The 16,348-nt window shown below is 36.9% G+C and overlaps 1 protein-coding gene and 1 pseudogene across 1 annotated transcript; both read left to right on the forward strand.

The window, feature by feature from the left end:
- Positions 1 to 3,930: 3,930 nt before the first annotated feature.
- On the forward strand, positions 3,931 to 9,539 carry LOC145776112 (vinculin pseudogene; annotated as a pseudogene).
- A 4-nt stretch (positions 9,540 to 9,543) lies between these two features.
- LOC145775439 (UBA-like domain-containing protein 1) lies at positions 9,544 to 13,185 on the forward strand. The gene is made up of 3 exons (XM_082586734.1): positions 9,544 to 9,680; positions 10,008 to 10,067; positions 10,246 to 13,185. The coding sequence occupies exons 1-3, from the start codon at positions 9,573 to 9,575 to the stop codon at positions 10,420 to 10,422; spliced, it is 345 nt and encodes a 114-aa protein (XP_082442860.1). The 5' UTR covers positions 9,544 to 9,572; the 3' UTR covers positions 10,423 to 13,185.
- Positions 13,186 to 16,348: the final 3,163 nt, after the last annotated feature.

The following is a 16,348-nucleotide window of genomic DNA, read 5'->3' on the forward strand; positions in this document are numbered from 1 at the left end:
AGCAGGGGGGGAATGGTACCCTTTTGAAGTCATCTAAACTAGGCTACTGCTCATTTTGAAATACAACAATTTCTGCTATTCGCTTTTAGCCTAATTATAATAATCTTTCATTTTTGTCTCAATTAATATTCACAAAATTCTGTATCACAGTCGGTGACATCATTATAACATAGCATGATGCCCTTCCGTGCCATTATTCTTAGTATCCGGACACTTGTATCATTACTCGATAATGAGCTGATAGATGAACATTATCGCTTTATCTTAAAACTTCAAAACAAATGGCCTTTCAGCCACAAAAGTGCTCTTTTTTCATAATCCTGGCCCCCAGTCAAAAATCGTTCCGGCGCCCCTGCCTACGGCCACTGTCATAACTGGTCTTCCACTATTTAGGCGGCATCTCATATAAAAGTTTAGCTGAAGTACAGATCTACCAAAGTATAAGACAAAAGTGCTAATATATTTCAAACTGCAACAATAGCCTATAGTTTTTTTGTTGCTATTATCAGAGATGTACGTAGCCTATACGCCGCAAATTCTACGCCGTAGACTTGCGGCGTAGAGTTTTTGTTTACGCTAACGCTTACGGCCACATTTTTTGGATAGTTGTCGCTTGAGGCTACGCCGTAAAGTTTTCGCGTTTTTTTAGCGTATACTGTCAGCGTATAGCCTACTTTTTAATGTCTTTTTTTCGCTACAACACGCCAATACCTCCCCGCACTGCAGTTGAAAGAATGTTTTCAATGGGCAAAGACATATTGAAACCAAAACGCTGCAAAATGTCAGATTAACACTTTCAGATGCTTGTGTTTCTTTGTGGAAATTCAAAATAAAACTTGTTTGTTTCGAATGATTTATACCGTGTGAATGTTTGGCACCTAGCAAACAAAATGAGTTTACGCTAGTGTAGGCTATGCACTGACGTCGTCAACTTTATTTAGAAGTTACCGTTGACGCATAGCCTACGGCGTATGGTTTTTCAAACGTTTGTGTTTACGCTGACGGCGTCAATAATTTTTGTATACGCGTACATCACTGGTTATTATTCATACCAAATAGAACCTGATATGGTCCTAATTGCTATCATTTTTTATGTCATGACACCACAGCGAGCTGCCAACGTGCCTCTCTCCAGCACAGCTATTGTCTGAGTATTTTTTATTACAGTTTTCATAGAAATCTAAACAAAATGATTGTGGCAATCAGGAATTTAAAAAAAGGCCAAAAAAGCCAAAAGGCCAAACAAAAATTTGTCGGCCAAACCACTTCAAAAAAGAAAAAGCCAATCTGGCAAAGCCTGCTAATATATTGCCTACTATATGACTTTCCATTCAGGCACGTTTTAAAACCTTTCAAGGTTATACCACCCAGTGGTGGCCTTAAGGTTTTTGTGGGTCCTGGACAAGAAGTAATATGAGGGCCCCCTACAGCTTGGTATCGACAAATTAAAGTAGGTACGCAAACTCAAATAACCATAAATCACAATAACACAAAAATGAATTAACATGATACAACATCAAACAGCGATGGTACCGGTAAGCGAGAAAAGTGTAGCCTATTTCATGCTGTGACATTTTCACATCACTCTGCTGCTATGTTGTACCACCACACCCAGTGCCCTCCGAGTCCTACACCACCCGTCTGCAGCACTTACACAAAATGCATCTTTCTAGCTTGTAGTGCGGCTAACTCTTTAATAAGAGAAGCATTGTCCAAAGTTTTGCTCACGTTGTGCTCAATTGAAACAACAGCTAGTCCAACCAAGCGTTCTTGGCTGATTGTAGAGCGAAGGTAATTTTTTATCAACTTTAGTTTAGAAAATGATCTTTCTCCTGAAGCTACAATATTAACTGGCACAGTAAGAAGTAGTCTTTGTAACAAAAACAAGTTAGGGTACCGTACACAACAACATTGGGGATGCTTCAGGGCATTCAATTGACTGACAAAAGCAGCGGTTGAGAACTATGTGGCAAGAACTAGTGGTGCGGTACTGATGAGCCCAGCCTCATGGGCGAAACACGTGTCTATCGCAGAGTTCTTGCTACACTCGACTGCCGAGAAACACATGTTTTTGGGAGAAGTCTTGATGGCTGTAATAAATTGGGTGGGCAAAGTCGCTGAAGGAAAGGCGGCTGAGAGAAAGGAACTTAATTGCCACCCTACTCTCATGAGTGCCGAAGGTAGGGATGGTAGAAGAAGGGGATTGCTCACTCAAAAGTAAGGTGGACAACTGGAGGGTCATAATGTTATGACAAAATTTGATACAACTACAACTTGAGGTCTACTGCCATATGTCGCATACTCAGGTGCAGTTTATATGATCTGCCCACGTGTGTACAGAGTGTGTATCGCCAAAATAAATGTAGGAAATGTGTGATATCATGTTTATTTAATATTATTCAAGTCATGATAATGCAGGGTTAGAATTCACGCAACACCGGTAATGGTAGGTAGCCTTACATTGCTGCAGTAAGGTTTTGCAGATTTTCTAGCACCCAAAATTTTACCTAAACATAGCAATTCATTTGATGAGAATGAATTTACCTAAAAGCAAAGAAAACGTTGTGTAGTTCTGCTAATTTTTGAACTTCTTAATAACCCTCCAGCTGTTTATTTCGCAAGAAAAATCAGTAAAGTGAGTCGTCCCGATATTCCACTGTCCCTAGCCGAAGGCATAGTATAATGAAAACCTTATCTTCTTATCCCCCGATGCTTGGATTCAAGTATGGGACTCACCTTTTCTTTACTTTGATGGCTAGTGTGGAGGCTACACCGGTAGCCTATGGTTAGCGAAACAGAATGCTCGCTGTTCTATAGTGAGCAGTCAGGTTGTGCTGACGCCAGGAAGATCGCTCCTTCTCAACAGAAAGTTTCTTGTTCCTTGGATTAGTGTGATTGCAGAGTCAAAGTGACATGCTGGTACTCTGCATTAGCTTTCTGACCGTATTAATTTGATTGAGGACTACCTTATTATCGTGCTCACAATACGGTAAACTTGAAGGAATGAAGCTCATTTTTCAAGCTTTGTAGCCTACTTCTAAAATTGTTTGAGGATCTAAACTGGATGCATCAAGAAGCACCTTTTGGATCGCAGAATACACTTGAGGAGAATTTTTCAAAAGAACCTTGATGCAGGAAATTTTACTTTCCCATCGTGTGTCTGCTGATGGTCTGCTGCACAACTTGAGATGGAAGACAGGACTTCAAAATAGCCAATCGTTTTGTTAATGCTGAAAACATGTTGAATATTCTTCGGAAGCAAACAAGATAGATCAAAGCTTGTACTGAAGATTTTGCAGCATCACAAACCACCAAATGTACAGAGCTTTCTGGTGGTGCTTAATCTAAATTTTATTTGTGCATATTTTGGATAAGCGCGGGCCCCATAAATTTGCGGGCCCTGGGCGGTCGCCAGTTTGCCCACCCCAAAGGCCACCACTAATGCCACCTTTTCCCGTTCATTAACGTGCTGGTAGGTCTGTACCGATTTTCGTAGTTAATGGAGCAGGCTATCTTTTTCGTCCCGGACGTGTTAATGATGAAAATAAAATGATTGGTTGATTGAAATCTACAGTTGGTCCGACCCCATAGCCTGATCAGTCCATCAACATTGATCTTTTTTAAGCACTTTATTGGATGCTTATAAGTAGTCGAAAAATATTTCTGGGAAATCTTAATCGCCAGTGGGTTTGAAAAATAAATTTCATTGAAATGATGACGTTTATGCAAAATATACTCTTATTCATGTGCATTACTTTGTTTTTGCGTCATTTGAAAGTAGGTTTGTCCGAGACACACACGAATCGTTGTTGTGTAGTAGCTGCTTTTCCTGAATTTTTTTGTCAACAAATAACAAACGCTTCAGCAGGTCAGTGTCAGTGGGACAAAAGATTTCCATTTTTTGAATTGTTTGATTGGAACTGCTGAAGAATGCCTGTTTTTCACACAAAAACAATAGAAAAAATTTTGGAACCAGTAGCAGATCAAGTGTCCCAATTAATTATTTTACACGAGGCTGGTGAAGGTGGTGCTGGCATCCCCATCTTGACAAAGCCAATTGGTGCAGTCAAGTCTGCTGTAACTACTTTGTCTACTGTAGGGCTTGAACAAATAAAAAAAACTGGAGATGAGGTTCTTAAAATGGATACTCCTCCTGCTATTAAAAAACTTGAATCATCAGCTGATCTTTTACTGGATGCATCTGCTTGCCTATCTGCAGATGAGTATTCAAAAATAGGGCGTGAAAAATTGATTTTTGGTGCTCGTGGAATTCTTCAAGGCACATCTGATTTACTTCTTGTATTTGATGAGGCAGAAGTGCGTAGAATTTGTCAAGTTTGTCAAAGCATCAGGGATTATTTAAAAATTTCCAATGCTATTCAGATGATCGAAGATTTGATAACTTATGTCAAAAACTTGACGCTTGGAATGACAAATATGTCAAAACTGGTATTACAGAGATCAAAAAATTTAACTAACAGTGTTCACGCTGAAAAAATGGAGGCTGAGATTGATACTTTAAAAACTAATCTTCCCAATTTGATATCCAGTATGAAGGCACAATTATCTATAATTCAAGAAGGAAACAGTAGACAATTGGTAGCTGGTAGAAATGATGAAATTTATGTAAAACGCTTATCTGATGGTATCACTGAAATTATACGGATTCTTCAATTAGTATCCACAGATCAAGAGGCTGTATTGGATAAAAAGAACATGCTTCAATTTCATGAAGTCCGGGATAACATTACTGGGAATATGCAAAAAGCACATGCATGGATTAACAATATAAAAGCTGAGATTGGTTCTGCAGGTAGTTTTGCACTTTATAGAATTCTAGATGATGCACGAACAATTGGGCTTGAAGTTGAGGGAGCAACAGGCAAGAAGATTTCTCTTCAGTGTGATGGCATTTCAAAAATGGCTAACTCTTTAACAGAGCTTAAAAATCAACCAAATATTGAAAAGGAAGATGTTGAGCAATTACAGCAACAGATGCATCAATCACTTGACAACCTATTGCAAGATGGATACAGTGCTTTACAACAGCTAGATGTTGTTTATGAAGCTCAAAACATAATTGCCTCAAGTACACCAATAGCAAAAGAGTGGTTGTTTAATTTTTCAGCAACTTCTAGTTGTGGTACGAATTCAGTTATAGTTGAGAATATTACAAATGCAGCAAGGACAATTGCTGATGTGTTAGCTAAAGATTCTCATGAAATCAAACATTTAAAGGATTTGCTCAGGGTAAGTGATGAAGTTGATACATTGATGGAAGAAGTAAAAGATTACAGAATAAAAAATCTTGGCAATTTACCAGAAGCACGCCTTTTATCTAAACAAGTATCAAATAAAGTGGTTTTTTTAAATAACACTACTGCAAGAATTATGGCAAAAAATACCACTCCTTTCATGCTTGAAGATCTTTCTGAAGATGTGAATGGGTGGTTAAAAGACATTGAATCGAATGATTATGGCCGAGGTATCATGGCTGCTCGCAATGTTGTTTTTGAGGCACGTGTGTTAGCTGCAGAAACAAAAGATGCTGAAACTCAAAAAATGTTGTTGCAGAAAACAATTGAGTGTGAGAAATTATTCAACGACTTGGATGATTTACAAAGAAGTGGTTTAGGTGATTCACCGGAAGCTTGCAAAATTGCTTCAGAATTTCAAACAAAATTTGATGAAACTAAAGATATAATGAAGGATGTGCTTGTTAAAGTAGTTGCTGATGAATATTCAGACACTACCACAATCTTACAACAATTCACAAATGCAACACGTTCTGCTAAGAGTGTTCAAAATCGTGATAAAATTTTCCAAGACAAAGCAATAGTTTTAAATAAACAAACTCAAAAACTAGCAAATCTTGGTCATCAAGTCACAGCAATAAGTCTGTTCAGATCTAAAGAAAAATCTCAAGCTGTCTTAGTAGCAGGGAAGAAAGTGACTGATCTCACACAACAAGTGATTAGCGCTGGAAAGGTTGTCCTTGAATTTCCTGAAAACAAAGAAGCTCAAGAACATTTCAGAGCAGTTCAAACTGCATGGACAGAAAATGTTGGGGATTTAACTGAACAAGTAGATGACTGTGTGGATGCAGCAAAATTTTTTAAAGCATCTCAGGAAGACATATGCCAGGAGTATAAAAAATGTGAAATGGCTATGAAAAACCATCTTCCCCAACTGGTGTTACCTGCTGCTGGTACTATTGTTCAGAAAGCAAACAGAATGTTGATGATAGGACGGCATGAATTAGAAAACACAGATGAAGATCAGTACATATGTGATCTAAGCACAAATCTTAATGCTGTAACTAGTATCATTAATCCAATGGTTCAAGCGACACGAGCATATGCACAAGATCCATCATCCAAACTGACGCAAGACTGCTGGAAAAACACAAATAAAAATTTGATCAATGCAGTTTCTCGGGCTGGAAAAACCATTGAAGCCAAGCTAAGCAAAGATCAAGTAAGATTGTTAGAGATGCAAAAACAAGAAGATGCACCACCTCGTCCACCATTGCCCAGTAATGATGTTCCCCCACCTCGTCCTCCCTTACCAGAAGTGCCATTTCCTGAAGAAGATGGCCATGAAATGATGCAAGCTGCCCGTGGCCTTCATGAAGAAGCTACAAAATGGACAAGTAAGGGCAGTGACATTATAGTGTCTGCCAAGAAAATGGCTTTGTTGATGGCTGAAATGTCTTGCCTTGTAAGAGATGGGGATGGAAAGAAATGTGACTTGATTAATTGTGCTCAAGAGATAGCCAAATCTTCTTCAGAAGTTACTAGATTTTCATCTGAAGTAATTGAAAAATGCACAGATAAAAGAATTCAAATTGATTTGAAGAAAACATTGGATAGAATTCCTACAATCAGCACACAACTTCGAATTCTTTCAACTGTAAAAGCTGCCTCACTTGGCGACAGCACAAATATGACGAAAGATGAAGCAAAAGCAGCAGAACAAGCCACAGAGATGTTGGTGCACAATGCACAAAATCTTATGATGAGTGTGAAAGATACTGTTCGTTACTGTGAAGCTGCTTCTATTCGTATTCGAATGGATGCAGGTGATACCATGCAATGGACTCGTAGATAGTATTCTACGCTATTAGTAGGCTATGCAATGTGCTAGTATGACTTATAATTAATCAGTGAGATGTTTAATACTAAAAGATTTGTAATCAGAAAATCATTGTGTTTTCATTTTAGTGATGGAACAACCTCCAGTTCTGGTTTCAACCGAACTCCAGCCATTTTTTTCAACTCCAGCTCCAGGCCGGAGGCTGTTTTTTTTTCGGTCTTGTATCGGTCATTGACCGATTTTTTAGCAAAATGTTCGAAAAAAATATAGTGAATTCGGTCAAAATGTCCGAAAAAATGTTGTACTGTATTTCGCTGATGAACGTTGGAGAAACGTTTGTCTGTTCTAACTTTTCTCAGATAAAACACCACAACGTTTCTCAGCGAAACTTAATAATGTTGTAGCTAGTCAGGAAGTGCAAATTTTAGTTTGTATCAGCTACTTGAAAGGAAATATTTTCATCAGAAAAATTGACCGAAATATATAAAAAATGACCGAATTTTTTCAAATCATGTCGGGCAAATGACCAAAAAGTCTCAGCGAACAAAAAAAACCAGGCCAGAGGTGATGGTGGCTCTGGCCCAGAGTCGGAGGTGAATGTGTAAGCTTATCTTACAAACATTTGAAACCTTTGTTCTGTGGGTATTTTTTCTGTAGAGTAATGCATCATAGTAGTTGACATTGAGTGATGTAATCTTCTGTAAATTTTGCAGCTACTCGTAGAATTTTGCTTGAACGTTTTTGTCCTTTTTGCAATCCTGAATAAATTATTATATCATGAGTTCTTGACATGATCATGAAAATTTTATTTAACTTTGTAGTGCATTATATAGGCTACTATGATTAAAAATGCCTATGTTATTTATGTTTATTTGCATATTTTTTGTTGAAGCAAAACTTGAACCTCAGTATGTCATCTTACAATTGATAATGATAATTTTAAAGTTTGTTTTATTGAGAGAAACTTGGGTAGTAGTCCATCTCCTGCTTGCACATTCTTAGTTTTCATAAATTTGAAATTTTTTATGTTATTATATATATGTATACCAATGTAGTTATGGCTGTTGTTCCAATGGATTAACAGCAATAATTTAAGAAATACAATATGAAAAACTGCATTGTTTGTTTTTGATTATTATAAACAAGCTGCGTGTTTTCTGTTACTAGTTATGCCTTACTTAGCCAGTGCCTATTTGTATACCTTCGTGTTTCAAATCACATAGTGTTCCATAATGTATTTAGTTTATGTAAGTTGTAAGAAACTTCAGTGTAGATCATTAGGCTGGTTAAACGTTTACATTAAAAAGGAGTAGATCTTTCCTTTTTAGCTACAAACATTGAAAATGTTTTGTGCAATATAATAGTTGTCACACCGCTATAAACATGTTTTTTCTTTGTATCCACTGTTGTCATTTTTCATACTTTGATTTTGTGGTCTGTTGTGTATGCAGATTTGTTTTGTGAAAAGATTTTATAGCAGTTACTCTAATGTTGCTTTCATTTTTCCAATGAAATTAAATGTTCTATTGTTTGAAAAACAGATGCATTTGAACTTTTTAGTCCTAGTTGACACTGTGTTTTCAAGTCATACAATTGTAGATTCAAAATTTTTTTCTCTGCTTGTTTCAATTCGCTAACTATCGCCATATCTTTTGGAGCTTATTTTGTGAAGTATAGCATGCATTTTTGTGATTATGTTAGCATTGCAACACTAACCTGTTGGTATGTTGGTATATTTTTGCGTATGAAGCTTCTCCTAAAGGAGCAAGGTTAGGGCCTTGGTTGTATATTTCAATCTTTACATATGCATTTCGTTACACTAACCGATTTTAAATGATAATTCATTATATAAAGTTATAGGCCACACTACCACAAGATATTAAAGCAACAACCCGCTATTAAAGTTTGTTTTGCTTGAAGAACACATTGTGGTGGCCTAGCCTACATGAATCAGAATAACATACAAAATTAAATGCCAAGTGTATAGTTTTTTTTTTTTTTGTAATACAAAGTTATACAAAGTATTGCCACTGTAACCACAGTACAGTATCTGTAAATTCTGTTACTTTCAATACGAATTGTTTCTGTTTGATCAAACGGCATATTGTTCGCAACCCCCTTTAGCTTGACCATACAACAGCATCAAAACTGGCAATATATTTGTGTTTATATAACTTCTCACCGAAACATGCTTGAACGCTGAAACTGGTTTTAAAATAAACCAAATACCAAATTTCACCAGCTTCTGAAGAAATATTTATAGACAAAAACCTCATTAATAAAACTGAAATACTGTAACATAATAAATACTTCAAAAGCAAAATATAATTTGATGACTTCCATTATTCAAAACCATTTTTAACCTTCTAGCATGTGTAAGCTCCGTCAATAAAGTGTAAATTGTTGAAAGCAGTGCTAAAAACGTTTAAACATTTGATTGTCCTTTCCAGCTTCGTAATATATAATATTGTTTAATAATGGATGATTTGAAGCATCAAGTAATGATAAACCAGTTCATGCTTGCAGCTGGTTGTCATGCTCATGAAGCACAAGAACATTTAAAAACATCACATTGGCAATTTGAAGTAAGTTACTGAGTGGTCTACCTAATGGATGTTAAAATACAGTACCGTAGTATATAACTGAACCGTATTATATCCTCAGTTAATAAACAGTGCCTTTAAGTGCTGTATGCAAAGATAACAATTAACAAACATACAAGTTTGAGGACAGTACAGATAGAATGAGAGAGAGAAACCTTTTATTGTATCTGTTGCGAAATTACGGTACAAATATATTCAACAACAGACAGACAATTTTTTTTTAGATTTCTGCTTTCATTTGCGTAACTTTTGCTTACTTTAGTACGAGTTGTACCGTACTTATTCATCAATCTACTTTCATATTTGCAGGCCGCCTTGAGCAGATACTTTCAAGAATCTGGGATTCCACATCAACACAATCATCATCCGGTATGTTGATTTTTCAATCTTTTACTTTGAATGTGCATTGTGCATATATCGTTGCTTACTGTATTTTTAATCTATCTTCCATGAATTGTTTGTGTCCGAAATCACGGTTCTACGTGCAGTAGCCTACTTAATTGTTTTACGAACGGTTCAATATAATTTATTATGTGTTTTGATATAGATGCATCCTCCAACAAATACTCCTGCAACACCTCCAGCATTTCCTGAGGCTTTGTTGGCCTTTTCAAAAATGCAAGCTTCTGACAAAGTGTCCAATCAACAAGCGGCGACTAGCCCACAAACATCCCATCAGTCTGGGTCTCAAACTCAAGGATTTATGAAAGTGAATAGCAGTTGACATTGAGTGGCGAATTTAGATGTTACAAGGTTCGAAAAAACACGTTTCGGAAGCCCAGTATAAAATCATTGAAATGGTATCGTTTATAATTTCTAAAAATGAAATTTTTTGGTTAACGATACGAACACTTTTCATGGATCGTTGTCGTCAGCTTTGTTGCTCGCAGATACCTTTAGACTCGGGGTGTGTGTTACTGTAGCATGAAAACTTAATTGGTTGGTGATTTTTTAGTCGCTTTTAAATAATTTTGTTATGTTAATCTCCACTTAACAATTACTGGTGGCCTCGCCTTACTAACTCTGAAACCTTGTTTATTTAGCAATGGTTGCGGGGGCAACGTTTTCCTTGTAATTGCTTGAATCGTCTTTTGAGGAAGCGATGACACGGTGGCTGATTGAACAATCAACTTTGGAGTTTTCAATCCACTGGTGCATTAATCCTTACCGCGTTGACAGAAACAGAAGTTGCCTACTCAAGTTTTTTTTTTTTTTTTTTTGAGGAAATGACGATTTTCGGCAAATGCAGGCTGGACCCAAAATAGATGCACATTATTTCAACGAGTGGTCTGCAGCCACCGGGTCAATAGCGTGCTGGTTCGTAAGGTAGGCTATTTGGTATCGGGATTTAAAGACAAAAGAATGGATACAATTTTTGCTGTTTTGATTTTTCTTTAACGTTTTTTTTCGATCGCTATCCGCTTTCAGCACTACACATACGCTTACACTTACCCAATTTTTGTTCTGCAAAAGAACCGATCGTGTTGAATACTCTACTTGTTACTCAGACTGAAACTGTTTTCCAACTTGGCCCACTTTGCATGGTATTGTTTTTACCGATCAATCTTTTTGACAAAAGATTCCAGAAGGCGTTATGGTCGCCTAAGCACAGCTTCAGCAATAAGCCTTCAAATGAAATCGAATGAAACTATTTTTGTGATAATATGAACATGAAACAATAATTTGTCTTTTTGTTGTGTTCGATGATTGAATGTAATCGATAGCATTTAGAAATAGTGTGGTTTCGAGCTGATAGCTGAACAAAATGTTTTTTGTGATATGCCAAATGCCAGAGGAAGTGCTTGAGCGTGTATGATTCTGTATAGAAGTAGAACATGGAATACCTCAAAAATATTAACGCAAGATAAAAGAAAGTTACATTGTCGCATTCCTTTTTGTGGTTTGCACATTCTGAACATTGTAGTCAGTTTGATTTACTTTTAGCAGTTTTCTGTTCAAAAAGACTTTGATGTTGAGATACGGGCCTTTTTACCGTTTTGTATGTTTACTTTTTACGAAAGCGTTTTGAGCACAAAGCAAGCACACTCATTGCGATTTTGACAAATTGTTTTCTATGACCCCACAGGGTACCAAATCCACCTTCACTGTCATAAAGAAACACTATCCCAATGCTTTTTAACCTTTTTTCTGTCATTACCAAATTCGACACTTCAAGTGTACAAAAAGAAGCTTGCAAAAAGCAATAGAATAAACAAATGCAAGGCAAAAATGCCCAAAACCACGTGAAGCTTTACATTGACTTCACATTGAAGTTGGCAGAATTGGTAAGAATTCAGTGAAAGTGTGCTTGGTAGTGTGTTTCTCGACTTTGGTGGAGCCCCAGTGAGGACGATTGTGAACTAATGATCCATCTACTTGGCTGGGAATTTATAATTCACCGTCATATGATGATCAACACATGCTTTGTGGTGTGTTGCTTGAGACACTGTGTGTCTCATCGTAGGAAATCAGCTTCTAACGTCCAGGAACGTTTCCGGACTTTAAAAGTTTTGCCGTTGAACTATCTGTGGCAAACAAGGCCACATCATAGTGACGTTTTGAAAAGCAATAATGTTTTTTTTTTTTGTCATTTCAGTTTGTTTTGCATACATCGTGGTTAACTTTAAATCAGCTATTAGCCTACATTTTAAGCTATTCTCTTAGGATTCGAGAATTGTGTATAATGACCCGAAGTTTGATACGAATCAGTTTCTTTCCCATCGTGAATTGTTTTCCTCACCGGGCATGCAAATGTTTAATTTTTTTTTCGGTTCATCTCAGTAGGCTATTTTTGCTCTCAGCTGCAAAATGAATTGTTACTGTTACGACTTGTGAACATATTTGCCGTGTCAGTGAAGTTCACTGTGGAAAGCATAGGCCTGTGGATTCAGACTCAAGACGTGTTTTTTCAAAACCGCCTGCATTTCCAATTATGTCCATAACTCTGCGCATCAGCAAGTACGTTTAATTAACCAGTCACATAGCGACATTTTAAACTCTTCTTGGGTTTTCTTTCGGAAAGATTATTTAGGACGACCGGTTAGTGGTAATTCAAAAAAAGTTAGCATTTGTTTTCAAAGAATGTGTTTCATTTTCTTCACGCCCAACTTCGAAAGTGCTGGTTTATTTTTCATTTAAGCATGTTTACATGTGGGCACAATAGTAATCTTACGTTCTGCTAATTTGTGTTCAACTTTGGTTGAGACTACTGTGTGGCTTTCTTTCAAAAGCTTTTGGTAACCTGAACGTTGTTGGAATTGATTGTGTAGGCCTACAAGTTTTAGTTTGAAATTGTTTAGGTATGCAAATTTGTTTACTAGAAAATGACACCATTTGCTCTTTAACTTGTCATAAGTCGGTGATGTGTATCAAGAACAATGTGATTGAACAACTCTCTTAGTACAGTTTTGTTATGTGCTTTTGTGTCAATGTGCTCATGAATAAAAAATACTTATTGATATGCGGGACTTGACATATCCGTAAAATTAAATCTTACCATTACCACACATTGAAAGTTAAATGCTTGAACTACACTGTGAGGTGTGAGCTTTGCAAACTTTTGAGTGGGCTAAAGTTACATGCAATTGGATTAATTACAAGCTGTTATATGGTAGGGCCGTGTTGCAGTGGCGTAGGAGCATATACTGCCGCCCCTGGCTTTCGTTGAAAATGCCGCCCCAAGTAGACTGCAGCAAATTTTGAAATAGTTTCATGTTCAAGCAATCTTTTCTATAAAAATAATTACAAATAATGTGTCGCGTCTCAGAAATTCTATATTACTTGAGAAAGAAGCCTCACTGTCTCAGCGTCAAGGCCAAAAATAAAAGACAAAAGTTGGACAACAAATGTAGGCTATTAGGCAAATAAAAGATCAATAGCCGCCTCAAAACTGAACTTTTCGAGCTTTCACCGAAGCAAAATCAATGATAATATCTTCAAAATCAAGTTTTTGAACGTAGTCTATCTATAGAAAGAATAGATAGAGCTGATAGCCGATCATCATTCACAGTAGAACGTAAATACGACTTTATCATTTTGAGCTTTGAGAAACTCCTCTCACAGCTCGCAATTGAAACACCAATGGTAAGATAAAGTTTCAGACACAAGCATAAATATGGTGTGGAATCAAATAGGTGTGATTTAGCTAACCACTGTAAAACATCAAACGCTGTTCAGTAGCGCACCCAGAATTTTTTTTGGGGGGGGGCTAATTCAGAAATGTCGGCCGAGTGATTTGCGACAATAGTGACAGTAGGCCAATGCCCATCCCTTTAATTAATATTTAAAGGCACTCAAGGCCCACAACCCACCGGTTGCCAATGGCGATACATCAGGATTCGTTCTCTCAATCAGATTAGAAGTTGGCCTAATGAACCCCCTGCTATTAAAACAATCAGCACTCTCATCCCTACGTCCACTCTCGCAATCTTCTATAGATCTGGACTTTTTTGTCATGTATGACAAAATAGAATTAGCTTTCCGTTTGCCAACACAAATAAGTGCGAAAACAACAACTAGCACGAAAACAGTTTGAAACAAAACACTAATTTTGTAAACAGTAAATTTGATGTGGACATTTTTCCTACTTACAAAACATTCAAAATTAGTTCGTATTTTCAATTAAAGTCCCAGACGCCTTCGTCTCTCTGCTCAAATGTCTTATACAGTTTTACACCACGAGAGTACGGGAGCATCTGAACTTTAGGGAGTTAACCCTAGCTGTAGCGACACGGGGTTTAATGAGGACGCCCCACTCTAGCAGTGAGATATTTCTCAAAAGGAAATATGTTAGAAATGTGAAATTTCTTGACTTATAGTTTTTGTTTTTTGCGAATTTTTTAAACCTAAACTGGTCATTTTTTTACCTTCCTGCCCTTCACAATAAGCATTTCGTCTCAGGTGGCTAGACATTTTTGTGCAATGCTAGATATATATAATTTAATGTAAATGCAATATAAATGTTACTGCAATTACTTTGAAATGTAAACACGCCCAAAAATGCCTTGTATTTATGAACAAAAGCAATTTTTCGTTTAGTTTAGCATTACTTTATGTTATAATTCAAAACTTTCAATTTTGAAGCTATTTTTGGAAAAGTAGGGGAGGCCGGGGTACAGTGAATCACGGTACACAGTGAATCACCCGATCAAACGTAAAAAGTATATATCAAATTTTCTCTGTAATCGCTGTTGCGTGACCACAGTAAAGCTTTCGTTTCACGTGCAAAACCACAGGCGGAGCATAGTTCAGCATTTTGTCCAAGATAGAATTTGTCGATTTCGTTAGTAAAAAGTAAAAAAATTATGTTGAAGAGTTTTGATCATATCTTTGTGCATGGTCAAACTTATGCAAGAGTGTTTATATAGAAAAGTACAGTTATAAGTGGGCATAAATAGGAATAAAACTTAAAACTAAACTCGTTTGAGAAAAGCACGTTTTTCTCATTTTTGTTTTGAGGATAGGCATAGTACACAGTGAATCATGCCTCAGTGAATCAATGGCGGATTTGATTCACTGTGTACCGGACTTTAGCATACTGTGATATGTGTATAAAATTTTTTATTTTAGATACGTTTGTAACTAAATATGCCTAGAGCTAAAAAAAAGCCAAGAAAAGTTGGTGCTACTCCTCCGGAGTTGATGAAAGAAGCTGTAGAACAGATCATCAAAAATAAAACTTCAATGCCGGGGGAGGCAAGCTTGCAATCGAGGGGATGGCTCCCCCTCCCCCACCCTATGGCTACGCCTCTGTGTAGCTCATGGATCTGTTCCTTTTGCCTATTTACAAGAAGAAATTTATGTCTCACTTTTAAAAAGTAACTGATTGTAACCGTGATTCACTGTGTACCGGCACCGGTCCACAGTGAATCAATTTTTTGTTTACATTTAAAATGCAAAATTTCAAAAAGTAAAAGTGCAACAGATCTTGCATTAAAGTCATGTATAGTTTAGATTATGCGGAATCGTGTGACAAAATTTTATGTTTCTATGTTGATTTGAATGTGAATAAATGCAAAAATAAACATTTGTGATTCACTGTGCCCCGGTCTCCCCTACAGTAGAATAAAAACCGACTTTCTGACGTCTTTTCATCTCAAACACTTTATTTCAATAAATTTGTTGGGTAAAAATTTAATTTCTATACGCACAATACACATTGCTATTATCAGAGTCACTATATACATACGAATAGTAGTATAGTATAGTAGTATATAGTGGCTCTGCTATTATCTTGTAAAATATTTTTGCTCCGTGATTTTCATAGCTCCCGTTATTAGCGATTACTTAGCCCAGGGCTAAGATAGCCCGTGACGTGCTATAGCCTACTCGAGTACGAAAACAAAAAAGTGCCATCAAGGACCATACCATGGAGTGTTCGTTTTGCACAGATCAAAAATTCTCTGCTGACTCATTTAAAATTTTACGCAAAGGCAAATCTCAATTTGACACCAAAATTCAGGAAGCACTGTTAACGCTGCAACCCAAATTCAAACAAACGATTATTTGCTGGAGGCGCGTCCATTCTTCTTAACATTTACTTGATATATCACGCTCCCTGTGGACTCAGTGGAGTACGCAGGGGCCATTGGGCCATGCCCCCCCCCCCCCTTAAAAATGTTTTAGTAGTTAACGACGTAGATTAAGGCATT

Source organism: Aplidium turbinatum, chromosome 8 (assembly GCF_918807975.1).
Source record: "Aplidium turbinatum chromosome 8, kaAplTurb1.1, whole genome shotgun sequence".
In the NCBI taxonomy this organism is placed as follows: domain Eukaryota; kingdom Metazoa; phylum Chordata; class Ascidiacea; order Aplousobranchia; family Polyclinidae; genus Aplidium; species Aplidium turbinatum.

Excerpts from the sequence above, each read along its gene's own strand:
- LOC145775439 (XM_082586734.1), top strand. The coding sequence starts at position 9,573 with ATGGATGATTTGAAGCATCAAGTAATGATAAACCAGTTCATGCTTGCA. Across the intron at positions 9,681-10,007 it reads CATCACATTGGCAATTTGAA|GCCGCCTTGAGCAGATACTT; the intron begins GTAAGTTACTGA and ends TCATATTTGCAG. Across the intron at positions 10,068-10,245 it reads ATCAACACAATCATCATCCG|ATGCATCCTCCAACAAATAC; the intron begins GTATGTTGATTT and ends GTTTTGATATAG.